This window comes from Podarcis gaigeae (assembly GCF_964106915.1).
Source record: "Podarcis gaigeae genome assembly, chromosome: 8".
Taxonomy (NCBI): domain Eukaryota; kingdom Metazoa; phylum Chordata; class Lepidosauria; order Squamata; family Lacertidae; genus Podarcis; species Podarcis gaigeae.
Window position 1 is genome coordinate 59896049 of NC_139684.1, and position 21949 is coordinate 59917997.

At 44.7% G+C, this 21949-nt stretch overlaps 1 protein-coding gene across 9 annotated transcripts in view; it reads right to left on the bottom strand.

Moving 5' to 3' along the window:
* Positions 1-21949, bottom strand: part of CSMD2 (CUB and Sushi multiple domains 2) — a 474291-nt gene that overhangs the window by 106600 nt on the left and 345742 nt on the right. For all 9 annotated transcript variants that reach the window (XM_083751582.1, XM_083751583.1, XM_083751584.1 and 6 more), the window contains 9 exons: positions 21507-21722; positions 20897-21085; positions 16425-16594; positions 14748-14904; positions 13086-13277; positions 10898-11024; positions 7121-7323; positions 4444-4635; positions 1990-2128 (listed from right to left, as the gene is read on the bottom strand). In XM_083751582.1, the coding sequence (XP_083607708.1) occupies positions 1990-2128; positions 4444-4635; positions 7121-7323; positions 10898-11024; positions 13086-13277; positions 14748-14904; positions 16425-16594; positions 20897-21085; positions 21507-21722 (1585 nt within the window). The remainder of the gene's footprint in view (positions 1-1989; positions 2129-4443; positions 4636-7120; positions 7324-10897; positions 11025-13085; positions 13278-14747; positions 14905-16424; positions 16595-20896; positions 21086-21506; positions 21723-21949) is intronic.

Sequence of the window (21949 nt, forward strand, 5' to 3'; positions counted from 1 at the left end):
ATGACAGTGTTGACCCTTCATGTAGCCACTTACATGAAAAGGGCTCTCACATTAAAACAACACTACATTGATACACAATAAAAGCAGCATGGAGGAAAAATACAAAGCATGCATCCATGAGATTCATTTGGCAGAATGACAGGATACTGATTTAATAAACAATTACACACACACACACACACACACACACACATTTCCAATTTCATATATATATATATGAAATATATGTGAAATATGTAAACAAATGTATTATCCACTGGTTCAGAATACTTGTAGGAAAAATATGAGTTGTCACTTGCCAGCAAAAAGGCAGCAGAAAAGGTTTCCTGGTGGATCTGTAAATGCTACTACTGCAAAGCAGGATCTACACTGTGCCTCCCATCCCATTGCTCTCATTTCAGCAAATGAGGTGGTGAGGAGAGATGGGGAGCAAAATAGCATCTTTAGGGCCTTAACAAATAGGGATAATACAAGCTGGGGTTTCAACTTGGGCTAATGTGTTTATCACACTGGCAACACACTGGTTAACAAATACTCAAAGAAAAAGCAAAACATATCTGTGTAACAACGTTCACAACCCTTTGGTTATTTCCCACCTCCATTCCCAAGTTTGCAGCAGCTGAAACTGATCTCAAAAGTTAGGCTGAGAAATGTTTCTGCCCAGAAAGATTTATCACTGTTGACAAAAATCTGCACCGTGACAATGAGGAATGTTCCCACCCAAAAAGATTTATCATTGTTGACAAAATCTTCACCCTGCCAAAAGCAGAATTAAAATCTGACCAATGTTACAAAAGCTCTTTGTTTGATCTCAGAGCATTGTCAGTAAGGAGGTTTTCTAACAGCTGAAGTTCCAGCAAATGCCTGCAATCATTTTGGATGGTGGCTAAAAAGCATCTCATATGATCAAAGGCGTTCAGTTTTCAGTGTGGGTGTTGCAGAGGACACCCATCTTTGATTTATTTCAATGTTCTATCTACAAGAAGGTAGGAACAACCACAAGCTTCATTCCAGTTTTCCTCGTGCTCAAATTTGCAAAAAATGGTAACAGGGGAAAAAATGCATCTATCTAAGTGGGGAGAAGTCAGTGACTGAGAATATCATACTTGTAGCTAAGGGGCCAATGCAGAAATGCAGATGTCCAATTGTTGTAAGGAGGACTGCTGATGTTAATGACACCCCCTCCCCCTTTTGCAATAAATGTGAAGTGTGTTACGGAAGTCATTCCTTTCAAAATTTATTTTGGAATTGGTTCATGCACAGTTTTCAACCTGTATCTTTCCCTCCCTACACAGGTAAGAGATGTGCATGAGCACATAGATTAAAACCACCACACAAAACAGATTCCTGATGTGAGCACATAATCACATCAAGATTCCTTTACGTCTGATGTGTTCCTCAATCTGCATATGCACTCATGCACACCTGAAAAAGAAAAGGAAATATGCACATTGAAAAAATATGTCAAACTGAACTTGCACTATGGTCAGAACCAAGTCTGGAAATTGAATACAGAATCATGTAAGATCACTAAAGCACTGGTAGTGCCCCAGGCACCCTAAAACTCTGCCTCCAGAAGAAAAGAGAAAATACATAGTGATTAACACAGAGGGGGTTGCTCCTTTTTTTTCATTTTTCCAAATGATTTTCTTTCCATTTTTTCCCCAATTTATCAAATACGTTTGCATTTTTTTAAAAAAGAACTTCACATGAAATTCTTATTTCCACATGTATTTCTTCTAATATTTGTGGATTTTTTGTACTTAATTTTACCAAGTGTCTGTATATTTGCAAGCAATTTCCCTCTCCTGTAATGCATTTTTGTAAATTGTTTTCTTCTAATATTCAGATTTTGTGAGCGCTTTCTCCTCATATACACGAGAAAGCTGCTGCATCACGCAGTTTGGTGAAGCATGAATTTCAAAGCATAGCAGCAAACTGAAGAAGGCACCCCCCTCCCATCCTTACCTGGTAAGAAAGAGAACTTACGTGTGAAATACCAAGGCAATGACATAATCGGGAGAGACAGTCAGCTTCCAGTCACACTCCTTTCCTGGAGGGTAAGGCTCTGGGTAGTTTGGTGACAAGATCACTCCTGAAGGTCCAGTCAGGATCCCACCACAGGGAGCTATAAGAGAAGGCATACATGAGGCTTATCTTTCAGAGTCTCTTTCTCATGCACACATGCAATGCATCTGTTTCAGGTACTGGAAAAACTTAGGAGCAGTCTAAGGACCTGAGTAGGGACGCGGGTGGCACTGTGGTCTAAACCACTGAGCCTCTTGGGCTTGCCAATCAGAAGGTCAGCGGTTCAAAACCCCGCGATGGGGTGAGCTCCCGTTGCTCGGTCCCAGCTCCTGCCAACCTAGCAGTTCGAAAGCACGTCAAAGTGCAATTAGATAAATAGGTACCGCTCCGGCGGGAAGCTAAACGGCATTTCCGTGTGCTGTTCTGGTTTTGCCAGAAGCAATTTAGTTATGCTGGCATCATGACCCGGAAAAACTCTGTGGACAAAGGCCTGTAAAGTGAGATGAGCGTAGCAACCCCAGTCATTCATGATTGGACTTAACTGTCAGGGGTCCTTTACCTTTACCTTTTTAAGGACCTGAGTATTACCTAGCAACTTTAGGAGCAGCTTCCTCCTCTACAACCCCTGTATCTTCCTAGGTTTGCTGCTAATGACATTTTTCCCTCCAACAATATGACTTGAAATAATTTACAATCAAGCCAGGCTCAAAACACAGAAAAAAACAGAGCTCAGTTGAGAGTTGAGGTTTTGTCGGGTGAGTTGGTCTCGGCAAGAGGGATTTTCATAGGAATGGTTATGTGGCCCTTCTCCCTGCTTACAGTTCTTTTCCTTATAAGGCTGAGATGGGCCCTGCAGATGTTGACAGATGCCAATTCCCATGACAACATCTGGAGGGTCCTGAACCAACCCATAAGGCATTTCCATGCTTTTTGGTGCATGTTTGCCAAAATAATGTATAGTTTCACCTTTCCAAAACTTTCCAAAGCAGTGGTTTATCTGGGTACGATTGGTTGGGTTGGGTATCAAATTATCAAGTTAGTCACCCACAAAGGAATGAAACCCATAAGCTGCCCTCCAGTGAAAACAGAGAAAGAAAGAAAAGAAACAGAAAACTCCTGACCTTCTTTTTAAATTAGTTTTAGAATGAAAGGGTATTAATTAATTTCCCTTGCTTGGGATTATATTTTATAAATACAAATTAAGTACAAGAGGATGACACAGACAGCTAACATTTAATTAGGCCATTAATTGAACATTTATTGCTTCAGTGTACTTGGCATGACAATTTTAATACAGTGTGGACCTGTGTGTGCATGCATTTAACTTTTGGCTGGGGACAGGGAGGCAGGTTTGGTGGAAAAAAAGGGGTAACACTGCTCTTTCCTCTTTCACTGTTTCGAAATTCAGTGAATTTGGGTGATGTGGAATTCACCCAAACTGCTCCCACCATTTTCTTTTCTGGAGAATGCCCCAGAATGATGCCACCTCATGACACAGCATCATACTGGGCCATTCTGGTGAAGAAAATAATAGCGGCTGGCAGTTGACAAAAGCCCTTGTGCTCTTCATCCCCCTCCTCACAATATTTACTCCCTCCAGTCACTGAAAATGCTCCCCCTCCACCAACTACAATCATCTCTTTGCAACACAAAATCCTGGAAGATGAGAGGGAAATGCAGCTTCAGCACTGCCAGAGTTACTGGGTCCTCTCCTCCCAACTCATTTGACTTGCCAGCTCAAAGGGGAAAGACCTCTGTGAAACATCTTTTTTTAAAAAATAAAAATAAAAATCATACCAAACTGTATTACAAAAGTAAATATAAATATAGATTATCCTCCCCCCTCCCCATGAAATGCATTTCAAGATTCAGCTTCTATTTGTTTAAACCACAGTACAGTGGTACCTCGGGTTAAGTACTTAATTCATTCTGGAGGTCCGTTCTTAACCTGAAACTGTTCTTAACCTGAAGCACCATTTTAGCTAAAGGGGCCTCCTGCTGCTGCCGCGCCACCGGAGCATGATTTCTGTTCTCATCCTGAAGCAAAGTTCTTAATCTGAAGCACTATTTCTGGGTTAGCGGAGTTTGTAACCTGAAGCGTATATAACCTGAAGCGTATGTAAACAGAGGTACCACTGTATATTCTACAGGTAGGATTAAGAATATTCTGTTTCACACAATAATGTGCTACAATGTACAATAATAATAATAATTTATCTATTCATTTATTATTACTACTACTACACTAGATTGAAAGATCACTTCACTTGCAGCTCTGGCCCTGCTCCACACTAAGTTCTCATGAAGCAGAGAAGTGATCCAAGCTGGGCTAAGCACTTCCTTTTCCTGCTGGTTCTACTGTGACTGTCTCTAGCTGCTGGGCAACTTCAGAGGGAGCCAAGTTGAAGTCTCTACCTATGCAGGTGGGGGGGTCAGGTTGCCAGAAAAACCTGTTCTCAATCTGCACGCAGCTGATCTTGGCGTCCCCCTGCAGGGCGTAACCAGGATCACACTGGAAAATGATGGAGTCTCCTGCCTCCTTGCTGTCACCACTGCGGCTCCCGTTCTGTGGGACACCCGGGTCATTGCAGGAGGTGGCAGTGGACACTGAAAACAAGAAGGGAAAAAGTGAGTGAACTAAGGCAACAGCGTTTCTCATATATTAACCAGTTCTCAATGATTCCACAGTTCAAACCATGGGACTAGAACCTCTTGGCTGGAGGGAGGATAGAGAGATGTGTGCAAGTGTGTATAGAAAAAGACTACTGTTCAAGGGCAAAATTCACATTCGTTGCCCTGTTCTCTTATGCTTCAGGCCCCATCCAACACTAGCATGCAGCCCTTGATCTGAAAAAGGTTTCCCACCCATGGCTTAAACCTAGAAAGGCCAAGTGAGGTACTGTGGACTGGAGGTGCTCAAGGTTCCCTGCAGACAGCAAAGGGAGAAGGGCCATCAAAATAAGAGCACATCTGATTGTCAGTCAATATTGGTCAATACCAGCATATACCAGGGACACAGGGCTTCTATTCTTGCCTAGTCAACAGAACAGAGGCTTCCACTCACCATAGCTTTCCCTGTTTCTGTTTCCAGTCTAGTCCAGAGTGGGAGATCCTGAGCTGGAGAACATGACTCTCCTTTCAGGTACCTCCACCCATAGTCTGACATTGTTGAACAGCGCATCTCAGACACTGAACGTGTCACTTGTCATTCAAGGGAAGTTCCTAGAGTGTATACCAGTCTTAGCCAATCTGGGGGTATTTATACTGCCTGCCACTTTCCGGACTTAGAAGGATGAGGCTGCAAGGTTTCCCTGCATCCTGCTCAATGGAAGAAAAGTGTGGGGCAAGATGCCCACACTCCTAGTCCAATATTCTAACCTCTCTACCACACTGGCTCCCTTTGTCACCATAGTTAGCCACTAGGCGACATCAGCATTCCTACACTTCAAAAGTTCTGCAGAAGTTTGCCTCCTGCTGGTTGAGGACAACAACAATGCCAGGCCATCTATGCTACATGGTCCCCTTTGGTGTTCCCACTGCCTGAAACTTCTTGCCTGTGTGCAGACAGCCCTTCCTCCCAGCCTAGATGTTCTGTTTTTGGTTTCTCGGTGGCAATGAAGTACACTCTGCACATGCTTAGATGCGCTGTCACTGTTTCAGTGTAAGGCATAAAGCCTGGCACTGACAACAGGCTTTGGTGACTCTGCACATCCTCACGTCAAACTCTGGTGTGCACGTGTGTGAGCTTGCACAGGGATGTGTGCTCAAGCACACAATATCACTCGTTTCACAGATAACATCTGCCTCTGCAGCTGGGAAAAAGCTGCAGGGGATGACAAGTTCAAGTGTGCTCCGTGGAGTTCAGCCTGATGTACATTTGCACTCGTTCATGTTTACTTAATAAGCCTGGGCATCTGCTAATCCTACATGGCATTTTGTTACAATCTTATGTCAACCATATGCTCTCAAATAAACTGTACTGCAAAAAGATGCTCCTACTAAGTGATGGAGAGGAATTTTGCCGCCAGCTTTCAGAGGTAGTCATGGGCCTGACCTTTTTATGGAAGGAACTTGGGAAATCTGATGTTATGTTAAGTGAAAACTCACTCTTGTTCTTTCCAGTGCCCAAGGCTTTAAAAACAGACAGAATACCTCTTAATTGGAGGGGGTGCTGAAAGCAGCAAGCAGCCCCTTGAAAAGAGGGACTCCAAAGTACGCTTATTAAAAATAAAACAAAGCAATGGCTTTGTTTGGAGGAACACTGAGGGTCCCCAGGTGCTTCTCAGGGGTTACTCAAATAAGATCATTCAACGCCTTATACAAGACTTCTGACGATTCGCTGCAATGTGGAGGAAAAGTGCTGAGGGTTTAGAAAGCATTTATGACACACTTGGGCTGATCCTGGGGCCCAAGAGGCATAGCTGGGGACCCATGCATCCTTGGGTGTGCACCAAATAAACTTCTCAAAATCCTCTCCTGTGCAAATGTGTTTCTGCTTGCTTGGTTTGTAACACACTATCTCAGAATGGAATTTTCATTGTGGAAATGAGATTTCAAAGGTCATGAAATGTTCTCCACTATCTTAGAGGTTTTTTATTTTTTCATACCTGTTTGCAAATAACATCACAGCACAGTATATCCAGATTTAGCTTCCTGGTGACATGACTGAGAGCAACTGAGGCCCTTGTGTTGCCCTCACTTCAAATGGGGGGGTGGGAAGAAGGGAACACATTCCCTTTGCTGAGGCAGCTAGGCCAACATCCCCTGTCTTGCCATGCTGCTCAAGAGTTGCACCTGGGGAGTTAAAGGACCAGTGTTTTTCTATGCTGATGTTTGATTCTTTGTGTTCATGGGGTTTTTTGCGGGGGGGGGGGCACTCCTCAGGACATTCCTGAGCCTCTGATGGGTCTGAGGTGCAGAGTGCAGAGTATGGTACAAATTAAAAAAGGGCTACTGGTGTGCTGCTAGTGCTCAAGATTCTGCACCTAAGGACACCTGGTCTAAAGCCAATGACAGGATGAGGAAAGGTGCTTCCATCTGATTATTGCCCTCCTCACACTCTCAAATGATTAGTACTGTTTATCAGACCCACCTGAAAACTGAATGGCAAAACCCTGCTTGCTGGTGAAAAAGTCTGTGTTGAACTGGAGGACCACGGAGTTGAAGGTGCTGTGGACGTCACTGGGCAGAGTGGAACCGCTGACTTCCTTCAGGAGAATCCCTTTCTCCACCGGCCCATCCCAGATCCTCAGAACATCATGGAACTCCTCTGTGTGGAAAACCATGAAATGGAGGCTGCCATGCAAAGTGAGAGGTGGAGGAGAGAACAGATACAATAAGTCTTTATCTGCACTATAGACTTGTTGTAAGTTTCAAAACTGCAACTACCTTGGCTCCCCCAGAGAGCCCTGGGAACTCTAAGGAGATAGGAAGAGTTTGCTGAGTCAGGCCATTGGCCTATTCAGTCCAGTATTCTGCTCTCACAGTGGTCAACTCTAGCCTGATCAGAATGCCCCAAAAACTTTGTTACATATCTCCTCCCACTCCCTTCACTGCACAGTTGTCCTCAGGATTCCTGGGTTGTGGGGGAGGAATTGGCATTAAACAAGTCACTAGGGTGGAAAAAATAATATGAGATTGCTGGTTAAAAGGAACATGAAGAGGAGCACAGTTCACGGTGACAGGAAATTGGGTATTTGCTACGAAGAAAGAGGGATAACTGGACAGTCACAAAAAGATTCAATTCAAGATAAGCTCATTACAGAAAGCAGAAAAGAACAAGGAGAAAAGGAGCTGCCTTTTCCAAATGTCTCTACACACTTCAAGCCAAGTTTAACAACCACTTCAGTTTTCTTTATTATTGGTGTTCTTTTCCACCTTGTTAGGCGGTGGCCGCAGCGGCACGGCACTTTCAATATTTTAATTCCATCTTCGAGATAATGGGTACTGTGGCAATGCATTATATATGTCAAACAACTGCATGGTTATTAATTGACTGCTTTTTCAGGCGGCCCAAACCTCTCTGACTTTTTATTGAATATGCTTGTTATATCTGTATTTTCACCAACGTTTGTACTCGAGATGCAATAAAATGTTGAGGGAAAGCAGTGAAGGAAGATGTGAGGCTTTGAAGAAGGTCCCATCACTATTGTTTGGCACTCCTCTGAAACGTCTTAAAAGACAAGAACCCCATCCTTCCTCCCGCTGAGGGAACTTACAGGGGACTCATAGCTCGCTCACAGTAACTGAATCTGTTTATCCATCAGTATGTATCTATTCTCTCTCTCCCATACACACTTGTCCTACTTAATACAGGGATGGGGAACTTGCAGCCCTCCAGCTGTTGTTGGACTCCATCAGCCCCAGCCACTATCACGGATGGTATGGGATGATGAGAACTGTAGTCCAACAACTTCTCCAGATATTGAGCAGTGAGTTCAGAAAACCAAGTCCTAGGGAAAGCCTGACAAAATAAGTAAGTTTTCAGTAGCTGTTTAAAGCCTGCCACAGTGAGCACCTTCTGGTTTGCATAGGGAAGAGACGTTCTAAGGGGTCAGTGTCACTACAGAGAAGACCCACTTTCATGATGTCACAATAGGAGAATCTGCCAGCCATGATTTGCACACGGGGCCTCCTTTGACATATATCAACCGTCCTGTCATGGTTCCTTCTAAGCACTCTGATTCAGACAAAGAGTGGGAGCCACCTGAGGATGAGGAATCTGAATGGCAGGTGGGTTGAGATTATGCATCAGAGCCTTCTTGATGAGACCCTCCTCTGACACCAGATGCACACAGATCTATGGGCGAGGCAAGAGATCCAGGGACTGAAAATTATAGGCTGATTGCTTTGATTAACGTAGGTGTATAATACTAACAGTGATTTTGGCTAATAGCAATGTTACAGTAGTATATTGGGATCAATGGACTTTTATTCAGCATAGACAGGGAGCTGATCATTTACATCACCAAAAGGGTGCAAAGAGCTGCTTAACCCCATTTGCAACCCCTGCTGCCCATTTGCTGAAGCCCTCCCTGCTCCTTCCCTTTTCTGGCCTCAAGGAGGTGACTCCATGGCAAAGCAGCACCATGGAGAGATCCCAATAGGGCAACTACACCTGTGGAGGGCTGGATTTGAAGTGAGGTCTTTTGAACTTCTGCCTTCAGTTTCACCCCTTATGTTGGGGGACTGTAAACTCTAAAAGGGCCATCCCTCTGACCTGAAAACAAGCACTTCTCCACATGTCCCCACATCTGGTGCACTCCATGTGCTGTTGGTCTAGCAAAGTGATGTGAGAGGCCCTCAGTTCCTTGGGTCCACGGAAAGGTGCCTGTGAGGGTTTGGGCTCTATGGGCCCTTCCACTGTGGCACCCTGGTTTAGTGTCATGACACACACCACACCCTGACCCTACCAGCTAGGTTCTAATATTAGAAGTAAGTGTAGGTTGGGAAAAAGTTGAGTGGAAGGGGAGAAACTGCAGAGGAAATGATGGGAGGGCAGACAAGGAAGGATTCAGCATTCTTTGACCAAACCTCTTTTTGGTATTTTGAATTCCTGTTTGGGGCACTCAAAGATTTCCTTTAGCCAGTAGCATAAGGTTACCAGATGTCCCCGTTTCCCAGGGACAGTCCCTGGGTTTACGGCTCAATCCCCATACAAAATCCATTGAAGTTGAAAAGTGTCCCCAGTAACCTTACAGTAGCGCCTAGGCCAGAATCACAATTTAGAGTATGTTCAGCTTCTGGGCTGCAGACACTGCAGTTGGGAACATAGATCTTTCCAGAAGTAATCCTTGCTATAAACTCTGCAGAATATATAAAACTGATTGGTGCCTGGATGGAAGGACTCTTTTCAGAGTAGATCTACTGAAATTAATGAACATGACTTAGGTCTATTAATTTCAGTGGGTCCTCTCTGAATAAAACTTAGTTGCATGCCACCCACCATGACAACCAGTTTTTTTGCAGGGTTGGGAATCTGGTACCTTTTTCTTTTATTTTCCCAGTCCCTATTACAGCAACAGGCACAAAGATGAAACTAACCTCAAAAGAATCAATAGGTAGGGCATTAACTCTCTGCCTCTATGATTAAAGCTAGCCCACCCGCCACTGATTAATCAACTGGATTTTTTAGAAACAAAATAGTTGATTAATTTACTGATTATGAAGCTTGAGGTCCTATTTTTTAACCTTCTGCCTATGCAAAATAGTAAACATTGCAAAATAAATTATGCAAAGTAAGAGAAATCATGCAAATGTGGTCAATTTGCATAATTCTCACACATTGCACAATCCAGCTACTCTTGCCAGAGATTTTGGGTTATTTTGGCACAGGCTTTTTCATCTATTTATTTATGTTTAATTGCAGAGCACAAACAGGTCTACACAGGGGCACCTGTTCCTTGCATATAGCATGATGTGTTTTAGATCACCAGGGGACATGGGAAGGGGAGTTGAGTGGGTTGCCCTATCTCACATCGTGAGCCTGTTTTAGAGAAGTGTAAATCTAATCTATTCCAGATCTATAATTAATAAAAGCCATGTTGCTGAATCAGGCTAAAGAGCCATCTAGTCCAGCATCCTAATCTCACAGTGGCCAACCAGATGCCCATGGGAAGCCCACAAGCAGGACCTGAATGCAGCACCATTCTCTCCCTGCTTATGAAGCCCAGCAACTGGTATTGGGAGGCATGGCATCTCCAACAGGGGAGTTAGAACATAGCCATTATGGCTGGTACCTACTGATTGTCTCCTTCTCCCCCACATATACGTCTAATCCTCTTTTAAAGCCACCCAAGTTGGTGGTCATCAATGCCTTTTATGGGAGCAGAATTTGGTGCGAAGAAGCACTTTTCTTCCATGAACTCACCCTATTGTGCAGCCAGCTTCTGCTTCAATAGTCCAGACACAGTTGAGGTTGTGGTCATAGGGTGTTGGGTAACCTGGAGACAGGATCCTTCCTGAAGGCTCATCTTTGATACTGCCCCCACACTCCGCTGAAAAATAGCAACACTGGGGTTCCATTGCTGCTCTGCATGCCATTTGCTTAGTAGTCTTTTGCAACTCCCCCTCCCCCGTATAACCCTTTGAGTTCAAGAGGCAAGGGATCATAGTAACTGCATACAGTACATAAAAATACAAGGGAGTTGATAATAGAGAACAGCGTCACCAACTATAGGGGGGAGAAGGGGCTTCACCCCCTCGATATTTGTAGGTAGAGGGCTGAGCCCCCTGTATTGAGGGGGCCACCGTCCTCTACCTCCACTTCATTCAGAGCGAGGACAACCTTCTAAAAAGAAGGGCTGCAACTTAGTGGCAGAGCACATGCTTTGCATCTAAAAGTTCAGATAATCAGTCCTGAGTGTCCCCAATTAGTGCCGGGACAGATTCTGCTTGAAACCCTCATCAGCTACTGCCAGTCACTGTCCACAATACTGAACTAGACAGGACAGTGGTCTGATGGCATAAGGCATATTTCTATGTAACCCTTATTTATTTATCTGGTTGTTTTTTTTTAAAAAAAACACCCTTTCAAACTATGAATTATTTTTGTCGTCCATTGAACCAGGTAAACAAATCTGAAGCACAAGGTGATTGCAGCACTTGTCCCAAGGGGAGGAAGGACTGAGCCAGGTGAGGCTGTGAAGATGTTCACCACAGAGTGCTACTACCACTTGCATGTCAGATACCTTGGTGGATAGAGACTGAAGCTGCACTTTTGCTCACCAATACAAAACATCACTTGAGAAAGTTTATGCAAAAAGTGGCCCTCTGTGACTCACAATGGAAACCTTCCAAAGGGGGCTGGACTAGATGACCCTTGTGGTTCCTTCCAAAGCTACAGTTCTATGATTCTATGAAGAAACAACCCCCAGCCCTGAAGATATGTCCAACAAACAAGCTAGTGTCCTCTAAACAGATGAAAAAGTAAATTTCATTCAAATTCAGCAATGATTATCATACTGCTGATCAACACGTACACAAATGAATGGAGACTAATTCCTCTCCTGTGTGGCTGGAAACTAAAAGGACAGATATTCTTATGTGGACAGATGTAGCCAAACTATTAAAACAAGATATTGCAACAAGTGGAGGGCTTGATTTATATCCCCATTGTATACTCAAGGAGACAAACAGCCCCGCTCCTATTGATTGGCTAGTTAACCTGAAGGTTATTGGAAAATGGCTGGTGCGAAACCTGGAATGGAAACAGCAGCAATTAAAACTACTGCCAGCATTTAAAACTGAACTGGATGAAGCACAAGTGAGTAAATCTTCTGGAACAGCCCTTCCATTGATTGGTTCCCACTATTAGAGCTGGTGCTCAGCTCCTACTGCACTTGGCTCATTCAGAGCTGATTTCAGACTGAGCGTCAGAGCGACACTCAAATCCAGACTTGGAAATGTTGCTCTGCAGTTCAAGCTCCACGAGTTCAGCAGGCTGAGCTGAAGAAGGTGCTATCAGGAGGCCCTACTCTGATAACCAAGCAAAAACATGTGAATCCCAGAGACCCTGACACTCAGGAAAGGTAATCTGTAGGACTGTTTTGTAGCAGGCAAGTCATTGTTCTAAATGAGGGGCAGATCAGCTTGGTGTCCTCCAGATGTTTTGAAGTACAACTCCAATGGTCAGGGATTCTGAGACCTGTAGTCTAAAACATCACTGGCTACTCTTGTTCTGAATTCAATGGAGACTGGTTCATAAAGAGGTGTTGCCATACAAACTTTCCTTACCTGCCTGCCTGCCTTCCTACTTACAACCAATACAGGAGATGGCTCTACTGATCAACTTCCCCCCTGCTCCTTAGTCCCAGGTGCAGACCTTGCAGAACTCAGTAGGGAGGAGAACAGAGACAAAGCTAAAATTAATTGGCTCCGCTTGTCATTAGCTCTACCACCACCTACTGTCTGGGCTTCTTGCCTTCTACCGCAGCAGCCCCAAATGGCACCAGCCACCACTGTCAAAATCATCCAGCTCCTCAGACAATGGCCCCACAGCAGACATGCTAAAAGTGACCCAAGTGGGTGGATGGTCACACCAAAGGGAGGAGTCATACCTACGCAGATGGGGAGTGGCTGATCCCAGGCTCGCCGCTCCCCAGTCAAGCAAGCCAGCACCCGGCTCCCTCGCAGCGTGTAGCCGGGGTCGCAGTTGAAAGAGACCGAGCTGCCCGCAAAGTGCCCCTCATCGTGGACTTTGTAGCCAAACTGCGGGATGCCAGGGTCCTCACACCTGATCAGCTCAAAACCTCAAAGCAGAACAGAGAAGAAACTTGTTGTTTTGGAGACCTGGCCTGGCCCAATCCACGCCACTGCATTAGCAGAACCTGCTCACAACTGCAACTTCCACTGGCAGATGAGGCCTTGTTGGTGGAACTATCACCAGGGCCTGCCCAATTGGCACTGACCCGTGACAGGGCCTTTTCAGTAGTGGTTCCACATTTGCAGAATGCTCTTCATAGTAAAGAACATCTCTCTCCATTGCTATTTAATTTTAAGAGGAATTTGACAACATTCCTGTTTACCCAGGGATTTGGTGGGCTTCTTTGGGAGAAAGCGTTAGGCATAAATTCAATTAATAATAAATCAATAATCTGAGTGCTCCCAGGATCTCAGCACCATAACCTCGCCAGGATTGAACCACTGAAGGCATACAGTAATGATAACTAACAAGCAAAAGGAATAACTATAGTTGGCATTTGTGTGTCTCAAGGGACAATGGAGGGCACCTTTGGGAGTGAAGTCCAACCACTGTGTTAGCAGCACCAAAGTAACCTCCCCAGGAAACATTCCTGGACAGTGTGTATGGAAGTCCTGGGCTGCCCAGACAACAAGACCCCTCTCTCAGTTTCACTGATGTGGTCCAAAGGAAAGCAGAGCAATAACAGGCAAGTAATAATAAAGAAGAGTTTGCAGCTGAGTACATAAATATTGCAACAGCAATAGATCTGGAGTAGGTGACAGGACTTCCAGGGCCAATTTCTGGGTAACCATCTCCTATTTTAGAAAATAAAGCATTGGTGATCCACCACATCACACAACCTTGCTATTTGCTGAAGGCCCCAAAATAGTGATGGGCAACTGGCAGCCCTTGAGCTGAATGTGACCTACAAGCTCTCAAATGCAGCCTTCTGGTTCCTCACAGCTGCTTTAGGAGAGAAGAAAATCTGCTCCCAAAGCACAGGCCGCATTGCCCACTAAACCATACTTTTCTCAGCTCCACAGATTGGCAGCCTCAACCATGTTACCTCTGCCTATCAAGTTGTCCTGTGCTTAAGTCAGGATACAGGCAAAAGAGCTTATAAACCAGAGTGTATTAACCAGCTTCTCCCCAGGGGGAAGAGCCCCATTCCTATATGTTAGCTAAAACAAGCAAGGCTGAAGCTGAGGCCAGCAAGGGGAAGAACTATGGCCAGAAGCTTTGTTGATATTCATACCAGGTGTTTAAAAATCCCAAGATGTGCTTGGGATCACATATTGAGAGAAAGCACTACAAAACTAGGAGCTCAGAGGCTGGAACATGAGGCTGCTAGTTGAATGTACCTAGTGGGCAGCCCCCCCCCCCCACCTGTCAAAATGTCCTACAGTGTTTAGGGAACAAGACATGAGGTCCACTGGCTAGAAACAGTTTCTTGCCTCTGCATGAAACGTAGGAGTCCCACACGATGATGACCCAGCTTTTATGCCTTGTGTCACAGCAAGGTTGTCTATGGGCTTACTAGAAAACTGCAGTTCGAATCCTTGACTTGTGCTGTTGCCATCTGAGATGAATTCGAGCCACATGGAGCTGGAGGTGCTGTTGACACTGAGGCCCAACATCTCTGTCCGGCTGAAGGTGCCCAGGAGACGGGCAGAGTTATTGTTGCCATCATATATCTGGAAAAGGGAAAAAGAACTGCAACTGAGGATGGGCTCCTCCCCACAATTCTGCCCACCCCCAACCTTTGCATTGTCTTGACCCACTGCCTCCTTCTGGATAATAATTCTGCTCATTTTCTGCTTTTCTTACCTATAAACACTGATGGCATTATATCAATTAGAGTTGAGTGAATGCCCCTCCCCAATTTCTTAGTCCCATTAATTGTGAAATGGGAGATATTTTGGTGGTTTTCAGGGGTTGCGGGAAGAGAAGTGAGATTTCCCAGAGGTTTTCAAAGTTCTGCTAAGCTGTGTCTAGTGCAGATTTCCCACAATGCCCCACTCTTTTTGTGGGAAATTAGTTGCCACCACGGGGGGTGGAAATGATACCCCTCATCACCCGATTAATGGCATTTTAATGGATTAATCAGATTATTTGTTAAATTAGCATAAATTTGCATATGTTTGAGGAAATAATTATATCTCACAGGAATCACAATATTAAAAGTGACATTCTTTCTGGGATAAGGGTGAAATGAGAAGCTGCTGCAGCTTATATTATTATTATTTATTAAATTCATATTCTGCCTTTCCTGGTCAGCAAACGTGTCAGTACTAAAACAACACAATTAAATGCATGTATAAAATGTTTGCATAAAAAGGGTGTTACCTGATTAACTGGGAGGGGGGCAGCTTTTCAGTCAAATAAAAAGTTTCATCCAATCAATCAAACTGATAAATCAATGAAAAGCTGCACTGAGTGTATTAGATAGTGTTCACTTGAACTCCCCTGGTGGCTACATTATTTTTCTGTTGGAGGGTTTTGCTTTGTCTTTTAAGAAGCAGAAAGGGAGAGGCAGAAGAGGAGAAAGAAGACAGGAAGAGAATGAGAGGGGAGGAGAAAGATGGACATGTAAGGTGGAAACTAAGGAAAAAGAGTGCCTGGGGCCTCAGGTTGTGTTAAAGGTGCTCTGTATTTCCCTGTGTGGTAGACTACCTCATAATAAGCCATCTCTGCCCCACCCTTCACCCCAAATCCAAGGAAAGTGTTGTATATTGTGAATCAGGATGTACTGAAGGGGATTTAGATCTTTGGCATTAAACTAGAACAAATGGCAATACAAAGAAAACTCACTTTCCCAGATGAAAGAGGCAGGGTAAATGGAGGTAAAGATGAGTCCTTAGTACTAAGCACTTTATAAAAAAAATGAAATGAAATAAAATGATAGATGGATAGCACTTTGGTAAAAAAGACAGAAACCCAAAGCCCAGTCACCAACATCATCCCGTCCCTTTAAAGTGGCAGATATGCTTTCCCAATAACTTTTCATTGAAACACCAACCACCATTTTGAAGATGTTTTCTCTGACAAAAGTTTGAGAAAATCTAGGCTGTCAACATTTGGGAAGCAATTGTACTCTGACAGCTGGTTCCTGCTTGGCAGAGTTGCAAATTCTGATCAGGATTAATCCATTTGGAGATGAGTGGTTTTTCCTCATTGTAAGCCTTTCATCTGCCACCAGATAATTAGCCATTACCTTCAAGACATCCCGGGCCTCCAGGCTGAAAGTCCTGGCTTTGAGTTGAATTCCTTTCCCTGGCTGTGTCTGGATGGAGTAGATACATTCGTGGTTGTTGTTGTAGTTCAGAGGGTAATTTGGGGACAGCAGGACGCCTTGAGTGCCGGTTACAGAGGAGCCGCATTCAGCTACAGAGAGATGCAGAGTGGTTGGGTTTTAATATTTCCGGAACAGGCCACTAGTATAAAGCGTGAGCACACACACCTTTAGTGTTGTTCCCTATCTGGGTTGGGATCTGCACAAATTCCCCTATCTACACACATACACAGAATTCTAGATCCAACACAAACACATGCTAAAACTCCCATGAACCACAGAAAAGAAAGCAGTGCCATCGGGGCAGGACTTTGGAGAAGAAGTTCAGGATCCCACCCACAGCAGGGTAAGCAGGGATGGTGTTTCCTCCATTCCCAAGAGGACCAGCTTACCACATTTTAAAGTAAGCAAGGACACATTCAGGCACTTCCCTGAGCATGAAAACCCAGTGGAAGAGGTGCACATGTGAACCCTGAGCCAAACGTCCCCACTGAGTGGGGGAGATCTGCAGGGGGTTCTTGTGTTTACTTGAACAGAGGCAGAACTATCTGTGCAAAGGATACTGATAAAGCATAGTCTCTTCTCATGCGAAGCTTTCCACTTGAGCTCAGGCAAATGTGAGTAAAAAACAAGAACAAAACCCCCAACCCTGCAGACCTCAAAACAAAATATCTTTCCCCCCTTTCCAGTAGCACCTTAGAGACCAACTAAGTTTGTTTTGGGTATGAGCTTTCGTGTGCTCATACCAAAACCAAACTTAGTTGGTCTCTAAGGTTCTACTGGAAGGATTTTTTTTTTAAAAAAAAATTGTATCAACTACGGCAGACCAACATGACTACCTACCTGCACCTAGACCTGCAGAACTCATTCAACATGAGGAGGTTGGCAACACAGAAAGGAGGCTGATGCACACAGCATTTGCATGTTTCAGAACTGGGAAGTTCCCATAACACCTTTTAACTCCTTCTGGCCATGACACACACATTGAGAAGAAGAGGAAGAAGAGTTTGGATTTGATATCCCGCCTTTCACTCCCTTTAAGGAGTCTCAAAGTGGCTAACAATCTACTTTCTCTTCCTCCCCCACAACAAACACTCTGTGAGGTGAGTGGGGCTGAAAGACTTCAGAGAAGTATGACTAGCGCAAGGTCACCCAGCAGCTGCATGTGGAGGAGCGGAGACGCCAACCCGGTTCCCCAGATTACGAGACTACCGCTCTTAACCACTACAACACACTGGCTCTCTCACACACTGAGGAACTCAGGACTTAAAGTTATAGCACTCAAAGTTATAGCAGACCAGCCTGCTGCCCAGCAGAGGGACTGGAAACAACCTCACCTTGACTGAAATATCGAACCAGCCATATCCCCCAGCTCCAGTAAAAGCAAAGCCAACCTCAAGATTCCCTTGCGAACAGCCAAGGTGACCAGGGAAGGCAACAGGAAAACAGTGGTCCTGAGAGTTCCCCACAGTTTCACCACTGACAGCATAGGAAGACATCTTCTTCTTCCAGGTCAGACTATGCGACTCAGAATTGCTACCTCTGATTGGCATTGACATTCCAGGGCCTCAGGAAGAGTTGTGCTGATGGGAACTGTAGTCCAAAATGCTTTGAGAGCACCAGGATGTGGAAGGCATATACCAAAGTGGGAATAGAGATCTGCATCTGTGACTTGCTGCAGGCAAAGCATTTCATTGCCCGTTTCAATGTGCTGCCCTGTCTCCTACAGTCACCCAATGTTACAGCCAACCCAGGGATTGCTAGCATCTGGTGTAACACAACCTTTTAAGAAGTGCAATTAGCACATGTGTCTTTATGGAACTCATTAGGCTCCTGATTATTGAGAGTGGCAAAATTACCGAGGGAGCACTTCAGCATATTTAATTCAGGAAAATGGATCTTCAGCAAAAGAAAACCTCCAGGTCCTGAACAGACTTGTGTTCTGAGGCTTCGCAGTCCACAAATACGTACACACATATTTTCCAGTGCTCACAGTAAATGTTTTGGCATGTCTACAGGGGTCTCAGTCTCCTAATTGCTCTAATACCTAGTAGATATGGTATTGATTTATCACTGCCTTCATCATCATCATAATCACCATCATCATGATGATATGAGTCAAGGTCTTCAGGGGAAACAGAGCACCTGAGGTGGGACTAGGACCCCTGCATGAAGGCCACACTCTAGGCTGCCTCCTAGTAGTGGAGGAGTGGGGCAGCGAATAGAGATTGTTGGTGAAGAACACCTGGAGACTGAGAGGTAGTCAAGGGAAAAATTACTTCCTTAGCTAGATCTATTAATAGAGCCTCCTTGAGAAGGTGCAGTATATCTGGAGGAAATTCAGGAATTAACAATGCTGTCTTCTGAAGTAGAGGCTGCTTTTGGACAGCTGAGTAATGAGGTTGAAACACCGGATTCATGCTAGAGTGAGCTGCATGAATACCTTAGCTCAGAGAGAGATTTCCAGGGGGTGAGGAAATTCCTCTAAATTCAGTTGAGGAAGATCTTCCCTTTGAGATATTGAGCTGGTGAACTGCTTGCTCTCCTTCATCAGGGAGATAGTCTGTTGTCCTCCTCTCCCTTTGTAGTGAGCGCTCCTCAACCAAAGCAAGGGAAGAGCCTCCTGCTGACCTTCCATTGTAACATCCCCTGTAACTAGAATACTTCCAGAAGGAGGGGAATTCATGGGCCCACCTGATCTGGCTCTGAGATGCAGGAGAAGGTGGCCAACTGGGAATATCTGCCATAACTGAGCTGAAAGTGGCAGGTGCTGCTATTGAATGTGGAGCCAAAACTTGAGGAGAAGCAGAGCTGGCTATAATAATGTCTAATACCTTTACAGGCTGCAATTTTGCTGCTGCAATTCACTGAGGGGGGTGGGGAGTGTGGATTCCCCCCCTTCCTATTTAAGGACAAGCAAAGAAGCCCTTTGAACAAATCCATTGTTAGCTGATCGTTAACAAAAAAAAAAAAATGTGGGAAAACTGGCTAACCTCCCACTGAGAGCTAACTACTTAGTTGGTCTTTAAGGTGCTACTGGAAGGTATTTTTTTTTGTTTTTACTAGCAGTTTGAAAAGACTTCTCTGTACTGAGCAAAAGGATGGCAGGGAGAGGAATCCAGAGGCTATTGCATCTGAAGTCAGAGTCTAAAGAAGATGCAGATAAGCAAACTAACAATTGAATAGGCCTCAATAAATGAGCAGGAAAACACCAGAGCTGCGGAAGGAGAAGAACTGTGTGGCTGGATTGTAGCCTCCTGTAGAAAGTAACCCACATATTTTGCTCCACTCATTTCAGCCTCTAGTCTCATCCATCTTTTGCCTCTGATCCTGCCCACCACAGGTTTGTGACACCCAGAGAGTTAATTATTAGATAACGAAGCCCTTCAGCTGGAAAAAAGAGCTCTATTGTAGACCATTAACCATAGTTTTCAGGTTTGCACAGAACAGGCAGCTCCGATAAAGCTCTGGCTTGTTCACCTGCTTCCATGATGGAAGGAACGAAGCTTCCAGAAAGGGGCTTGGACCAGGTGCACACCACTTGTTCATGTTCTGGATTATTAAGTCAGGATTTGATCACAATAATTTGCTGAGTTTTGCCACCATGGTTTGAGCTCCCTATGCTTTCCAAGTCCTGATTTCACCTGCCTATGCTTAGGAGGAATGACAGTGCAGATGGAAAGCTGTTCTAAAGTTTTAACTGCATGTGACGACCCAGCTTTCTCCAGGTCTTTGCTTGTCCATAGAATTGTAGAAGGGATCCTGAGGGTCATCTAGACCAACCCCTTCCAATGCAGGAATCTCAGCTAAAGCATACATCACACATGTTTTAAGCAACCTCTGCTTAAAACATTTGATGGAAAATCTACCACCTTCCAAGTGAGTCCATTCCACTTTCTGACAGCTCTTACTTTCAGAAAATGATTCCTAATGTTTAGTTGGAATCTCCTTTCTTTTTAACTTGAAGCCATTGGTTTGGATTCTACCCTCCAGGGCAGAAAAAACAAGCTTGCTCCATCTTCCATGTGACAGCCCTTTAGCTATTTGAAGATGACTATCGTACCCCATCTCAGACTCCTCTTTTCCAGGCTAAGCATACCCAACTCCCTTAACCATTCCTCATAAAGCTTGGTTTCCAGACTCTTGGTCACCTTCCTCTGCACATGTTCCAGCTCCCTGTTGTCAGAGAAACTCCACATGTGGGTGGCGCAATAGAATGCAAGACAGATCCTCCTATCTGCCTTTCACTTGCCTTGCCCCACCTTGTCCCTCCAACGCTTCCTGCGTGTTGACACTGAGAAAGCCCACAACCCCACAGAGGACTAGCTATTTGCCCGTGTAACATTATGACATGGTAGATTGCCCAAGCAAAATTAAAGCACGTGACCACCTACCAACACACCTTGGCAGAGGCGAACTCCACACACGCCGTCTACCGCCCAGGCAGGTAATGCGCGAGACGCCCTCCAGCCGGTACCCAGGGAAGCAGGAGAAGGTTAAGACATCCCCCACACCAAACTGAAGGCCTTTGCGGATGCTGTAGACTGGCACTTCTGGCTCGTCACAAGGCTCTAGGTCATATTCTGACAAACAGACAAAAAGCAGGCATGGCATTACTGAGCAAGCCAAGAGTTTTTCTTCTCCCACGATTCAAGGGCAGCCCCATGTAGAGCACATTGCTTTATTCTCCATAAGGATCCAGCATTGCCCATTCCCACAAGGCTTTTCCTGCTTCCTGAGCTCTTTAACTTAAAACCTTCATGTCATGTCAGAGCTCCAAGGGCAACAAATGTTCCTTTGAAAGATTAGTTGCCTGATTTTTGGTGACTGGAGGCATTTTGGACACACACACACACAAAAATAAAGTTGTAAGGATTGTGTAGTTAAGGAGGAAGCAGAAAAGGCCATGTTTTTGTGTGTCAGACAGCCACATCAAAATATTTAGGAAGGTGGATAAATGCTGTAGGTTAGCTACCCTTGTTTTAAAGGAAAAACAGTGCCTACCTGAAAAGGTGATGTTGAAGCCCTCATAAGAAATGGAGAAGTCTGAAATGAAGCGGATTTGAGCAGAGAAGTTCCCGAAGAGGCCAGCGCTGAAAGGAGCAGGCAGGTGGGAGCCAGTGAGCTGTTTCAGTGGCTGGCTGAAGCTGCCATTCTCCGTGATCAGCAGGTAGTCGTGGCCACTCTCCAAGTGGAAGGTGTGGAAGGTGAAGAAGACACCTGTGGAGTGACACAATGCAGGGAGGCACCCCAGTTCAAAGATATGTGTTGAGAAACATGGTTGAGCAGCAGCAGCAGCAGCATTAGAATTGACCATTCACCAAGCCATGGTACACAGCGTTTTTCAAAGAACCAGCTTTTCACTCCGAAAAGACGACAGCCAAGGCAGTCTAAAGAAAGTTTGCTTTTCTATTTTACTGTTTTACATATTTTATTCGTATTATGGA